Below are 14,976 nucleotides of genomic sequence, written 5' to 3'. Positions count from 1 at the left end.
AACATTTTGCAATACCTAATCAAAGTTTGTATCTAGAGAAGTCTATTTTTTCTCAATGAGATTGTAAAACCATTATTTATTCAAAAAGTTTTGTAATATTTAATCTTAAACTAATTTTAAGTAAAAATTGATGGAAAACTTGTTCTTTATAATAGTTTTGATATTACACTCTAGTCTATTAGTACATTTTGTTTACCAGAACCAAATTGTGTTGCTCCTTATCTTTGTATTCATAATAATTGTAATGCTAGAAATGGTAATATATGTTTGGGAATCTAAACCTCATTACTAATAATTTAGAGTTTATAATAATTTCTTAAATAAATATGAATATATATATATATATATATATATATATATATATATATATATATATATATATATATATATATATATATATATATATATATATATATATATATATATATATATATATATATATATATATATATATATATATATATATATATATATATATATATATATATATATATATATATATATATATATATATATATATATATATATATATATATATATATATATATATATATATATATATATATATATATATATATATATATCCTAACACTATCCTCCTGTCCAAAAGATGAAGAAAGTGATGATGATGAGTCAAGTGGAACATCTAGAGCTTCTGCTAGGCAATTGAAGACTACTATAAGAATTTAAAGCTCCTAAAACCACCATTAATAACCATAAATAAAACAAAACCCAAATTTATAGTATAAACATCAATTGACTAGAGAATCCTGATGAACCAAAGGCAACTCCATGTACAACTGCTAAATGCCCAAACCAACCTTCAAGCCATAATTTGAATTTAAACAAGAGACTTTGAAGCCATTGCAGTCCATAAAGCACCATTGCAACAAATGTTACATTTCATCTCCAAATCTGTTTGCTGACAATCGTTTGAGACAATTGTTAACTTGGACTCACAACCATAAGCAAAACTTGCCTCTTTATCTTCATTTTGATCAATATCTTAAACTTGTGTTGATTTGGACTCACAACTTTATTTTTGTCTAACACTACATATGGGAGATTAAACTCACTCTATTTATCTTCCACATCCTCTTTATCCCCTTCTCAAAGGAAAAAACATTATAAAGCATTAACTTTATTTAGACTTATTACATTCATTCTCATTCTACCATTTATGTTTAACTTCACTCCACTATCATATTTTTTCGACCTCAAAACATCAAGGTTGGATATTCTGTTTGAATTCACTATACTCACCTCACTCTATAATCCATGTTATTTATCCTTACTCCATTATTACATCTACTCATCCTCACTCCATCATTTGTCCTCTTTACCCCCTTCGAAGAAAAAAAAGTTTAAAGAATCAGGGGCAAAAAGGAAAAAGAGAGAAAAAATGGAAAAACCATTATGGAAGAAAAAAAGCAAATAATATAGTATCGAAAGAGGAATTTTCAGTAGTTGGCAATATGGAAATAAGGAAATAAAAAAAAGGATATATGTCTAAAGTTTGAAAAATAAGATGTCATAAAATACTTTGGTCACCACAATATAAGCAAAAAAATCACATTGTTTAACCTCCTCGACATATAACTCAACATTTAAGATTAGAAAATCAATAAAAATGTCCACACTCTTAAGGGAATTTATAAACTTATTAGCAGTAATAGTAAAATAAAGGCTCTTCATGGGACTCATATGTGGGGATATACACTCAATTTGAAACTTTAATTAAAGTGACTTAACATGGGAATATTGAACACTAGAATTGATTAAAGATTCTACCAATGAAACAAAAGCAATATTCTCAACTTCATACACATGCTCAACATCTAAATTAGTATGAAGAAGATTAAAAAACACCCAACTCAACATTAAATTAAGAATGAAAATTATATAAGTTATAAATGATTAATGTGCTAGGAGAAGGAAATACTACAGATGAAGAATAAACAAAAGAAACATATATTTATAAGCCTTATAGTTTGATATTATATCTTTTTTTGGTGAAAATATGAGGAGAAATAAATTCATAGAATAACACAAAACATAAATATTATAAAATGATTTTTATATAAGAAAGTATAATTTGAAATATTATTTTGCTTATTATATTTTACCATTTGTAAAATTTTATAATACAATTTATTTTTTTTAGAAAATTATAGCACATAATTAGGAAATGGCTGCCACCATCCAACTTGGCCAAAGTTTGTGTTCTCTCCACAACTAAAACCAAAATAGATATCATAGTCATGAAATCTGTTTGTTATCCCAATATATAGGAATGAATGCCCATGTGATGTCGTCATTCTTGTTGTTGCTGTCCACAAGTATCCTCTTAGTGTTATGATCTTTATTGCTACTATCCATTGGCACCATCTTATAGTAGTTGAAAAAGGTTTGGTTAACAAGCCTATGGGGATGATATTTTTTCATGTATCTTGAGTCATTAGTTAGCTTATCAAAACAATGGATGAAAATAGTTACCCATGAATTGCTAAAAGATCTTATTGCCATGTTGTTAAGATCATATCCAATTGGCTAAAGGGGTGATCACTTTATTGCAAAGCCCTTTCTTTATCCTATTATCTTGACCTAATGCTTAACAATCCTCCTTTTGTCAAGGAATGATTATCCACAATCATACTTAGGCCACCTTCTGGTCACCATGGTCCTTCTCTTGGGGTCTACCAAACCCCAAGAGAATTGAGTTCCAATACCAATGTTAGGATCCTATCCTTTACACCCTAAGCCAATTGGTTAAAGGGGTGATCACTTTTTTATAGGTATTTTTCCTTTATATTTGAACCCTATAGATTATCTCTCAAATCATTCTTTGTGGTTGCATACAATCCACTATGCTTTCCTATAAATTCATGCCCTCATGAACAAAAGTTGAGAGCTACAACTTTTCCGAGAGCCTTGCTTTCTTGACACCCTACCCCTCGGGTTGAGTTCAACCAAAGCAAATTGAACTTACCAAATGTCAATCAACATGTGATGCAATTCCTTTAACTAACCAAAAAAATCGGACTTAAGACCCTCTCACTAAATGTATGCTCCTAAGTCTAGACTTCCAAGAGAGAACAAATTAAACTTACCAAATATCAATTAATATGTGGTGCGATTCCCTTAAACCAACCAAGGGAGTCAGACTTGAGACCCTTTCTAATACTAAATGTACACTCTTGAGTTTGGACTTCTGGGAGGTCATCCAACCTAATACTATTCAAACCCAAGGACATTTAACCCCAAGTATCACAAAATCCTTAACTGATTAGAAAAAGAGATGCATTATTGTTCATGGGCCCTTTCCCTTTATATTTAAACCTTATAAATTGTCTCTCAAGTTGTTTACTTTCATTGTTTAAAATCTCTAATACCAATGTTAAAATCCTATCTCTTACACCCTAAACCAACTGAATAAAAGGGTAATCACAGGGCCTTTTCTTTATTCTATTATCCTAATCTAGTGCTTAACACATATTCCTCCTTGAGATCCTTCAAAGCTTCCAACGCTTGAAAGCTTTGAACATGAGCATATTGTAGTTTTTGACTTTAGCTACTACACTTCTTTTACCTTGCACTGAATGAACTGGCCTCACCATTACTTTGGAAGACCTGTTTACTTTTTTTGGGGTGGATGAAATTTAAATTGATGCTTTTAGTTACATTCTCACTAAACAAGTCCTCAATGCATGTAAGGGATTCTTCACAGCATGACATGGAGGTTGGTTTGCTCGTCCTGTTCAGCCATTGACAATCTTGCCAAGCCAGACAGATGTTCCAATAGAGTGGGAGTTATGCTCCATTCAAAGGTCCTTTCCCACATTTTGACCTCCAGCCACAGCTTGAATCCCCGACGTACTTCTGACCTGTCCATGAATCCTTCATGTATCCCTTAATGTATGCTCTTCAATAATAAACCTTTTCTTCCATTGGGGTTTCACTCAGATGTTTGAAAGTGGCAGAGTAGAGTTCAGCAAGAGATTGGGGGCAATCAAGCTAAGGGATGTGGGAAAGGACCTTTGACCTTTACTTATCCCAGTAGGCTTCGCTAGTAGAGAGGAGCTGGCTGACTTTGGTTTTGCTGCAGTGCTTTGAAGAAGCTTTCAGTGGCAAAGCCTACGATGCAAGCTGTAGAGTTTTCCGGACGCTGCTTGGTCACGATACGTTAGCTAGATAGAGATTCTTTTGTTGTTTTGGAGCAGTTGTCAGTGATTATCTCTTATAAGATGCTTGACACTTTGGAGCTCTTCGATTCACGCTCCAAGAGCGAAGTCCTTGAGCTGCTCACCAGCGGTTAAAACCTTTTGCGCATCTGGTAGCTCCTCCTTTCTCATTTGTGCAACATAGCCATTTGTGTGTCTGCAGGGTTTATGGAAGGCCTATATGTTCAGGTAAGCTTGCATGCAGCTATTATTCTCGAGGATTGACAATCACATCGCAGGTGAAGGCCACCCTAGCCCGAGAACCTTAATCAGGCTGCAAACAGTTATTGGTCGATGGGTAATCGTAACTGCTGTGTCGGTTCCATCCAGGTTTGTGATTCTTTTATACAGTCTCTTTTGATGAAGTGCCAAATGATTTCTCTGCACTTGTGTATTGCGGGAGAGATTTTCTTTGTGAGGCCAGTTCATTCATTCTTGCTTTCCGTAACCATCTTGTTTGTAGTGTCTATGGATGCTAAGGACGGAGTCATGGGCTTGGACTTGCAGGAGGCGTTTGAAATGGCAAGAGCGCTCATGGCCATCGACGCGACCCAGCTGATCTGTGGAGCTTTTGACATTATCGAGTTTGCTATGATCCGGCGCAAAAAGACAGAGATCTAGTCGCCCTAGAATATGCTACACCACCTCTTGAGGTTCCTCACCACCCAACCACCCCCAAGCTACCTCAAAAGCTCCACTGCGCCACCGCTCCACTGTGAGCCCTAGGGTAGGTTAAGTCCCTTACCCTAACATGCCTTAATATACCTTGAGCCTCCCTTTGACCAATGTTGACCACATAGTCAAAGCTGGCGCCTAACAATTCTTCCCCCCTAACAAAGTCCTTGTCCCAAGGACGAGTTGTACCGGTGATCACCCTTTCTGGGGAACCTTGCTCAAGCTCCTGATCCATCTTCCACAGCCGTATACATCAAGGAGGCATTGGGCCCTTCACTCCGAGATAGTACACCTTTCAACTGGCTGACATAAAATACCGGATGAATTTTCACCCCAGCTGGCAGCCGCACCCGATAAGCCGCTTTACCAATGCGCTCTAGCACTTCATATAGACCAGCATATCGATAGGAAATTTTATCACTCTTCCCTATTTGTAAAGGCACCAAGGTATTCCGCCGCTCACTTGACGGAAAGATCACTTGCACAAAGACGAGATCACCCACCTTATATTCCCAGAATTGGTAATGCTCATTGGCAAACTTCTCCGCTCTATTCTGAGCTACTTGCAAATTATGTTTGCACACCACCAGAATCTCATCAAGTTCTGTGGCCAGATTAGTAGCCTCGAAATCAAGCTTATCTTGAACGTCCTTACTCAAATGCAATCTTAACTCCAACGCTGTTCGAGGATGCCTTCCAAACATGGCACAGTAAGGACTTAGCTTGCTCCACTGTGTTGGCTATTGTTGTAAGAAAATTGCATCAACGGAAAATATAGATCCCATTGTCCTTGCCTTTGACCAATGCTACAATGTAGCATATCCTCCACCACCTGATTCACACGCTCAGTTTGCCTATCTGCCTGAGGATGATCTCCACTCGAGAGTTTCAAAGTCACTTGCATAGCCTTTGCAAAGCTTTTCCAAAATCCACTGGTGAACTTTGAATCTCGATCACTAATGATATCCTCTGGCAAACCAAAATCAGGAAAAACCTTCTCCAAGTAAACCGCAGCTAAGTCTGAGGTAGTGACAGTCTTCCGAAAAGCCAACAATCGCACATACTTCGTCAACCGATCCACTATGACCCATACTTGCTCCTTTTGCCTTTGTGTTTATGGCAAACAAGTGATGAAGTCTATAGAGATACTACACCAATGGCTTTGAGGAATAGGTAAAGGTTGTAAGAGTCCCCCTGGCTTCTCCCGTGGCACTTTAACCCGTTGACAAAGCTCGCATGATTTACAATACTTGAGGATATCAGTCTTCATATTCCTCCAATAAAAGTTGTGCTTAATTAACTCATACGTCTTCTTCCCCCCAAAATGACCGGCCTCTGGACAATCATGATAGTGGAATAAAACTTGAGTAATTAACATATCCACCCTTGGCAAATATACACGGCCATTGTAGTAGAGAATTCCATCCACCAATGAGAAAAGGGCTTCCATCTGGTCTCGCAAAGAGGCCACCTCAGCATCCTGAGCCTGAGCATGCTCAACCAACTGCCCAAACTTGCTAACCACCTTACTCAAATGATGACAAAATCGTGTTTGTAACGTTATCACATGATGAACACGAGATAAAGCATCTACCACCACATTTGATTTTCCTGGATGATGCTCAATAGGAAACTCCCCAAACTCTATGAGTTTGACCATCTAACAAGCTTGCCTAGTGTTCAACTCCTTTTGTGTGAAAAGATACACAAGTGGTTTGTGATCTGTCAACACCACGAACACTGCACCATAAAGATAGTGCCGCCACATCCGCAAAACATGAACAATAGAGAGTAACTCTTGCTCATATGTGGAATAGCGTTGCTCTGCGGAATTCAAAGTTTGACTCTCATATGCAATAGGCTGTCCCTCTTGCATGAAAACTCCTCCCAGTGCATAACCACTCGCATCGCATGTCATCTCTGGAGAAGGGAGAAAAAGACAAGCTCGAGGATTCAAGCTTAGGAAAGTAAACTTGAGAGGTTCAAGGTTAGGACTGTATTCCTAACCTTGACGTGAGCAGTAGCAACTATAAAAGTAGGACTTAGAATGTTTTTAGACTTATCCCTAATACAAAATACATTGCAATACATCGTCATTCTGCTTATCTCTTTGGCTCTTCATGGCAATGGCAATGTCTTACTTACCCACCGCCTTCAAGGGATCAAAGGCGTGGGACTAACACCTTCAAGCACATGTTCATAGTCTCTACTTGGCTTGGCACAAGCAGGTAAGTGCATTCATCTTGTAGTGTAGTTTTAGATTTAGAGACTAGATTAGATTTGAAACTCCTAGGAAGATCTTGTGTGGACGTTTCCTCCCAGTTTAGAGATTGCAGGAGTTTTCAATCTCGTAAGGTTTCGATAGATCAGCAATGCGAAGCACTGGAGTCTCGCTCAACAATCGCTTCAGCGCCACAAAACTCTCCTCTTGTGGCTTCTTCCACTCAAATGGCACATTCTTGCATAACAACCGCGTCAAAGGAATAGCCACCTCTGCAAACTTATGCTAGAAATGTCGGTAGTAACTAGCCATACCAAGAAAACTGCACAACTCAGCCACTGTAGTCGGTGTACGTCAGTTTTCCACCACAGCTACCTTCCTTAGATCTGTCTTGACACCTTTAGATGTCAAAATATGGCCTAGATATTCCACCTCCAACTTTGCAAATTCACATTTGCTCTTCTTTGCATAAAATTTGCTGTCTCAAAGTAATAAAAGAACCTTGCACAAATGCACCTTATGCTCCTCCATATTCTTGCTAAAAACAAGAATATCGTCCAGGAAAATCTCCACAAACTCATGAAGATAACGCCCAAATACCTCTGTCATCAACCGAGTAAATGTGGTTGGTGCATTCGTCAAACCAAACGGCATAACTATAAACTCAAAATGTCCGAAGCTTGTGTTGAATGCCGTCTTGGAGATAGATGCATCATCCATTGCAATCTGATGATATCCACTCCTCAGATCAATCTTGGTAAACACTTGTGCTTCATCAAGCTTGTCTAGGATATCATCCACACGTGGCATCGGCATTTTATCCTTCACTGTCTTCTTGTTCAAAGCATGGTAGTCCATACACATTTGCATTGAACCGTCCTTCTTCTTCACAAGCAAGATCGAAGCACCAAATGGAGACTTACTTAGCTAAATAAATCCAAACTCAAGTAACTCCTTGACTTGTCGTTGAACTTCTTGCTCCTCCGTATAACTTAACCGAAATAGACGCCAATAAATTGGCTGCATCCCCGGCTCCAATGTAATCCCATGCTCCACACCTCATAACGAAGGCAATCCATAAAGAAGTTCAGATGGAAAAACATCAGAAAACTCATCAAGTACATCCCGTACAGTTGCTTCTCCCCCACACGTGCCTTTGTCCCCCAAGTCACAAACAAACAACAAGTAACTCAAAAGTGCTTTTCCATTACGACAAACCCACTTCAAAGATGTAGCAGAGAGCATAACAACTGGTGGCTAAATGCCCTAGCCAAACCACACATCTTTAACGCCACTATACTCCAGCGAGATACGCTTAATACTCCACTTTATCTCTGAATCCACCTTCACCAACCATGGCATCCCAAGAATGAGATCTACACAATGGATATCTGCGAGATAAAAAGTTTCCACAAGTGTGGTTTTGCCAACCAACACTTCTAGCCCCTCGACACAAGCATCGAAATGCTGAGCAGAGGTAGCTGCACCTTCCACTGTGTATGGAAGAACTCCGCGTGTGACCAGGCCATGCTCCACAACAAACTTTGCTAAAACAAAGTTGTCATCGCTCCCACTATCCAGTAAAATCCACACTGGATCGCCACGAAACATGCCCTCCAGCATTAAAGTTGATTTATGCGTATCCTCGAGCTCCATCTTGTTCCACACAGAGTTGAGCTGATGAGCAATGATCGAAAGTCTCTTCCTCCTCGTTTCCGTCATCCTCATGCTACAAAGTTTGCAACTTTTTTGTATCTGACTTATCATGAGAAGAAGATTGGCCATAAGGGCTCACAGCTCATGAACCACATCTTGAATGGTTCAAATCTTTGCAGCTTCATCGGCACCACCATCGACAATAGGATTCCAACATTCAGCTTGGTCAGCCATCGCAACCAACTCCTCTGATACCAATGTTATGATCCGGCGCAAAAAGACAGAGATCTAGTCGCCCTAGACTATGCTATACCACCTCTTGAGGTTCCTCACCACCCAACCACCCCCGAGCTACCTCAAAAGCTCCACTACGCCACCGCTCCACTGTGAGTGCTAGGGTAGGTTAAGTCCCTTACCCTAACATGCCTTAATATACCTTGAGTCTCCCTTTGACCGACGTTGACCACGTAGTCAAAGCTGGCACCTAACAGAGTTGGCGATAAATTGTGATTGCCTTGTTTATACAAGTCAGTGCTATGATTCTATGTTGAAGCTCGTTAAGGTGTGTTTTATAACTAAGTTGTGTTGCTTCTCTTTGTCTTTCTGCAGTTGATATTCAGATTCTACGAGTTCGACTGTCTTGGAGACGACGAATTAGGAAGCAGCGCCCAATATCTGTGGGGAAAGGTGGGTTTGTGTTTAGTTTGATACTGTATGACCCCGCTTCAGGTTGCTGCCTTCTTCTCCTTTGATGAAGCCATCAAGGCGACTTATTCTCTTTTTGTCAATCTAGTTCTTTGTTTTGCTGACCATACCCAAGGATGTTGTGAAACACAAGTGGCCGGTGGAAAAGGAAGGCCACGAGTTGACGTTCGAGATACTCAGGGACATAGTGAATCTGCTCTTTGCTTGCCCACTATCCGGGCTCTGATGAAAATAGCCAGCAGATCATCCAGGCGTTCTCTTGTCACGGGGTCGACGAAAGGTTGCTGCAAACGACTAACTTAACTCATATTTTGAGGTGGCGAGTACTGTGTACCTGTACCTGTGCGTCTGAACTGCTTTGTATTGTGACTCACTCGGTTGCAGGTGAAACGATACACTGGGCTTTTTGGTGCCGAGGAACTTGAACGGGCAGATGTGTTTTTCAAAGCTATGGTGGTCAAAGTCAACCCTATTGCTTGTCTGACGCGTGGCTATCTGGATGCGCTGTCAAGAATGTTTTCCCGCTTATACTCAATAGTAAAGTCGAGTGATTGCAGCCGCTCTATCGACCTCTTTCGCTTCTTGTTGGCTTGAGGAGAAACTGAAATGATCCATTCAGAGAATGAGTCTCACCGTCAGCAGGTAGTGCCTCCACTTTGTCACTGCATGGATAACTCCCAGCATCTCTTGTTCATTTGCTGGTTGGCAAGACTCCACCTCCGAGAAATTCCAGCTCTCAAAAGCTATTAATCCATGCACTTGCTTCAAGATAGCTCCCACTCCAGCATCAGAAGCATCTGTTTTGAAGATGAATTTCTTGAAAAATCTGGGAGATGGAGAATTGGAGCTGAGGTTCAATGCGTGACTTCTTCTTCCACCAGAGACAACGCCGCCAAGTGTGATGGAGCAAATCCGAAACGAAGACTGGATCTCGGAGGTCTCGAGCTCGACGATCCAGGGACAGGCTCATGCTCCAGTTCAAACCACACGACGAGGAATGCAGCAACACCACAGCGATCCACAGCATTGCGTTCGAGAACAAAGGAGTCTCCATGATGGAGCCGGAGTTGGGCGATGGCTACAGTCGAATCGATGGAAGGTACGTCCCCACCCCCACGATCTCGAAACTATATAAGTTTCTCCATCACAGTCCGTCCTCGTTTGTTCTCTTCCTCAGGTACATTGGTGGCGTGAACGAATTGAAAAACAAGGGCCACCTTCGCAAGCTCTTGCATGATCCAAGCGGGGAGAGACACCGTCATGGCGAGCTTGGTGCCATGCCGCCGGTTTATAGCGCTGTACGGTGGTACGGTGCCAGCAAAAGGCTCATCGGAAAAGGTGGCGGACCGGTATAAAAGAACCCCAAAGAGGTGAAAGGACAAACCCTATCACACCGACTATAGTGGGTGATGTCTGAAATCTGTTGCTTGTTGGGTGGCGCGTGGTTTGCGGGTTGGAGCTGCTGGTTGTGCATTAAAGATGGAGATTGCAGCTTTGGTGAGGCGGGGTATGACACTGGAGCTTCCACCAGGGATGGTGAGGCCGAGAAGAAACTTGAGAATGGCATGGATTCGGTGATACTTCCCCTGGAGCTCTACAGCGTGAGGGAGCGAGGGAGAGAGGAGTGCGCCATTTGCCTTGGGCATTTTGGCGATGGGCAAGAGGTGAATGTGTTGCCCAAGTGCAAGCACTTCTACCATCGCGACTGTATCTCGATGTGGCTCTCCAAGAAACACACTTGCCCGATTTGCCGCTGTAGCGTCTGACACGAGCCAACCGAACTTAAAAGGCTCTGAAATTACAAAGACTTAAGTTGATGATCCAGAAATAGAAGAAATGTGAGCTCTTTTTTATTAAAAAGATTTTTATCACCAAAACAAAAACAATACCATCGTTTAGGACTTAGTCGCTGTCCACCACAGTTAGGCGAGCGATGGTGGAAATCACTCCATCAGTAGCACTGTTCACGGATGCAGTGGCCTCGTCCAGTACCCCAACACGGGCTTGTTTTAGCATAATTCGTCCAGGCATAACGAAGATGATCTCCGATCCAAGCTCAACATCATTCCACAGAATCCAACGCTGATAGGACAGTTTGCTAAGTGTCTTAGAACTAATTATTCTTGTAAGTGGTAAGTGCACCCTTGGATAAATGACTAGGAGACCTCGTGCGTGGCAAAGAAGAAAAGCAGTAAATGTGTAAAAGTTTTCTTTCTTTTCTTATGTCTGAAAATGGTGAGAACTGGAGCATGGGACAGAGAGAATTGTTTTGCCTCATTCCACCAAGAACAAACATAAATCCCGATGACAAACCCTCGATAATGTACTGCCCATTCACTCGCCCCGGCAAGAATACCACTGGACGGATCGAGTTTATGCCTTTGTTGTTATTTAAAGTTCCAAAGCCATTATAGAAGTTTAGAAATTCCTACCTTAAGCTCCACTAGTGGAAACACTGAAGCGTTTCCAGGCCAGCTTTCCGGAAGCTTAGAGTCTTCAATCTCTCATGGTGCCTCGCTGCGAATGCAAGAGTACTGCCAGGAGAGATAACCGAGTAGAAGCAAACAGAAACCAAGTTCTTCGGTCTGTAAAAGCCTGAGAAGTAAAAGCACAAGCTGGTTTAAAAACTTCAAATGTAAAAAAGACGTACCACATCAATTGGCGAATTAAAAATGCAATGCAGTATGTCAAGAAGAACTTCTGAAATTTCGCGAGGCTGATGACATGATGTAGGTGTGCAAGAGGGCGGCCCTGTTAAGCGGCGCTGCGGCGGCAGTGCGAGCTTCCCCTGGAACAAGTGCTGCCTCCTTCCCCGCGTGCCGTGCAGCTCTCGGCATCGGCTGGGCGATCCATGCTCGCGTCCTTCACACCACAGCGTGGTCCAATCCTTGCCTTCAATGCGGTGAGAAGTGCGCGGTCGTCCCACATATGGGAGTGAGAAAGAGCGTGTTCAAAGATACAAAAGGAGTGGAGTTGTGGGCGCTTGATTGATGCTCGAGATCATCCCTTACGTGCCAGATGCGTCGGAGTTGCAAGAGCCATAGAAACTTTACCTTGGGACAAGCCTGTAAATATTGGTGGCGTAGCTCGTAGTCCTCTTGGGAAGAGAAAAAGAACAAGATCAAGTGGCTATTCCTCTTCCTTCTCCTCCGGTCAGGAGCTCATTTGAAATCTTTGCAAAAACGAAAGACCAACACACACAAAAACGAGAGAGCAGCGTGAGCCAAGCAAGCAAGCGATCCAGGCAGCCATAGCAGCAATCCAGCTCCATCCAAGAAATTATCTCTGCAAGAAGATGCCGAATATTCCTTTTCGGCTGAAACAAAAACATTGCAAATGAATGCCAGGTCTCCAAGAGCTTTGGATTCGGCTCCAAAACACTCCTATCTTATAATAGCTAAAGATTTTACGTAGCCTGAATGGAGGTCTTCCTCATTGATAGATCTCCAAAAGCCTTGACAGGGCTACACCTCTTACTTCAAGGCTCATCAATGTCAAATTCTGTGTCAGATAAAAACCACAACCTTCGGAGTCAAAGTCACGTATTCCAGAATGTATCTTACCTCCGACGGGATGAGTTGTCATCCAATCCTTCCAAAGAGTCGTCAGACCAGTACCGCCACATGCCTCATAAACGGCTGCTTTCCGGTGCTCAAGGGCAGCACCGAGCGCTGAGGACATCAGACAGTTACAGTTAAGTTAAAACTGCCAAGAAGAAGGGAGGCCGGAAACCAAACCTTTCGCGAAGTCAGGATTCCTGCTGATCATCTTGCTGTAGAAGTCACGGATGCTAATCATATCGAACTTCCTCTGCCCATAATTCTTCTTGGACCGAGTATTGCGAGCCGGGATCTCCTCGAATTCCACCACAATTCCGCCAAGATTTCCACGGCTATCAAGTACTGGAGCACCAACCTCCACCATCTCGAACGGAAGCATCACCTTGCGGTAAGGCTTGCACTCGCCACTGCTAAGGCTTTGACCGTCCAGGAAGATGCCCGACACGCACTTGATGTCCCCGGACTCTGGGTCGCGCTTCCAGCTATAGGGACTACCCGAGTTGCAGAACCAGTCATTCCAGTTGATGCAATAGTTGAAGATGACGCCAGGTTCGATCGGCGTCAGAACGGCGATCGGATCCTTGAAAGACACCACGCACTCGTACTCCAGTGCTGGATCCGAGAACACCAGGACATGCCTGCCAGAGGTGGAGCTACGGTCGCAGCAAGAGGCGGCGGTGAAGCAAGATCCATCGGGTTTCACCAAGGCGGCCATGCCCCTATAGTTGTCGTTGCTCGGCTCGTCATCGCCCTCCACAAAGTGCAAGCGAGCCACCATCTTGGAGACCCTGGACTGTAGCAGTTCGCGAGCTTGCTCTGGCCTCAAGCGCCTAAACGGGCCACCGCCCTTGAGCTCCTTGACGTACGGCCACAGGTTTTTGACACTGTTGTGGAATGCCTTGCGCTGCCTCGACTCTGCGGCCTCTCTCCTTTGCTTCTTCCTTGCGACCAGATCCTCCTCGTCTCGCTGTCGGATGAGATCCTGGACGGCCGGGTGATCGCAAGCCGAGCACGCATCCCTGGTGGCAGAGCAGCGGCGGCCAGTGACGAGGAGTGCTTGGTCGTGGCTGCTACCATCGCCCAAGTCGGGCTGGTCTTGGAGCAAGGCTACCATGTCGTCAAGAGAGAGCACCGAGTTGCCGTCGGCGTCTGGGACTAGAGCGCAGTCGGCGATGCGGAGGGAGTCCGGGTCCAGGCCCCAGTGGCGAGCGATGGAGCTTACCATCATCTTGGCGCCGTCCTGGAGTGGGAAGCACAGCGCCTCGTCCCCCCACTTCATCCACACCACCGCCATAGCTCCGCTTCGACCTAATTAAAATTGCTAAACTGCGTCACTGCCGTTGTCTCAATTTTGCGTCGATCAGCTTTCGGTCCGCAAGCTTGAAGTCTATATCCGAGGTGGTGGATTTCCCATTGCTTTCCACTTGCAAGCGGTCCTCCACTGGTGGCTCCGCTTAAAACTCTTATCCCATCCAAACGTACAAACAAACCAGAGAAAAATAAAACATTAAATCAATAGGACATTATTTACCTTGATGTGGAAAGAAACTCTACAAACACTAACACAAGTTGTATTTTGTCTCCTACTATTGATACAATGGCCTCCATCTGAAAACCACCCCAAGAGTGCACACTTTGGGGATAAAAGCCTTATCAGTGAAGTAATGATTCAGAGTATGAGTCAGCTGTCATAGTAGAACTAGATTGAACATTGACACCAGTTTATGCCCAAGACAAGTTTCAAGAGTTTAAGGATCTCAATTGGTCACAACCCTAAAATTATTACTAATTCCCCACTAATTAAGCACACTTAGTTTAATGTTTTGATTACTGCTGGTATATCACTAATTAATCATACTTAGTTTAAAACTATAATTATATAAGATGGGCACACTTTAACCCTTTGACATATTTATATGACACATTTCCCTCAATAATC

General features: G+C 42.5%; 2 protein-coding genes across 2 annotated transcripts; one reads left to right on the top strand and one right to left on the bottom strand.

The window, feature by feature from the left end:
• Nucleotides 1-10,737: 10,737 nt before the first annotated feature.
• Nucleotides 10,738-11,243, top strand: LOC9632569 (probable E3 ubiquitin-protein ligase ATL44). The gene is made up of 2 exons (XM_002961164.2): nt 10,738-10,826; nt 10,970-11,243. Exons 1-2 carry the CDS (start codon nt 10,738-10,740, stop codon nt 11,241-11,243), a joined length of 363 nt encoding a protein of 120 aa, XP_002961210.2.
• A 1,520-nt stretch (nt 11,244-12,763) lies between these two features.
• On the bottom strand, nt 12,764-14,399 carry LOC9642649. Its single transcript, XM_024677936.1, has 3 exons — nt 13,215-14,399; nt 13,041-13,148; nt 12,764-12,978 (listed from the first exon to the last, which is right to left on the bottom strand). Exons 1-3 carry the CDS (start codon nt 14,329-14,331, stop codon nt 12,956-12,958), a joined length of 1,248 nt encoding a protein of 415 aa, XP_024533704.1. The 5' UTR covers nt 14,332-14,399; the 3' UTR covers nt 12,764-12,955.
• Between the last annotated feature and the right edge of the window lie 577 nt (nt 14,400-14,976).

Source organism: Selaginella moellendorffii, unplaced genomic scaffold (genome assembly GCF_000143415.4).
Source record: "Selaginella moellendorffii unplaced genomic scaffold, v1.0 SELMOscaffold_0, whole genome shotgun sequence".
Taxonomy (NCBI): domain Eukaryota; kingdom Viridiplantae; phylum Streptophyta; class Lycopodiopsida; order Selaginellales; family Selaginellaceae; genus Selaginella; species Selaginella moellendorffii.
Note: the sequence above shows the minus strand (reverse complement) of the source record. Positions and strands in the feature narration are given on the sequence as shown.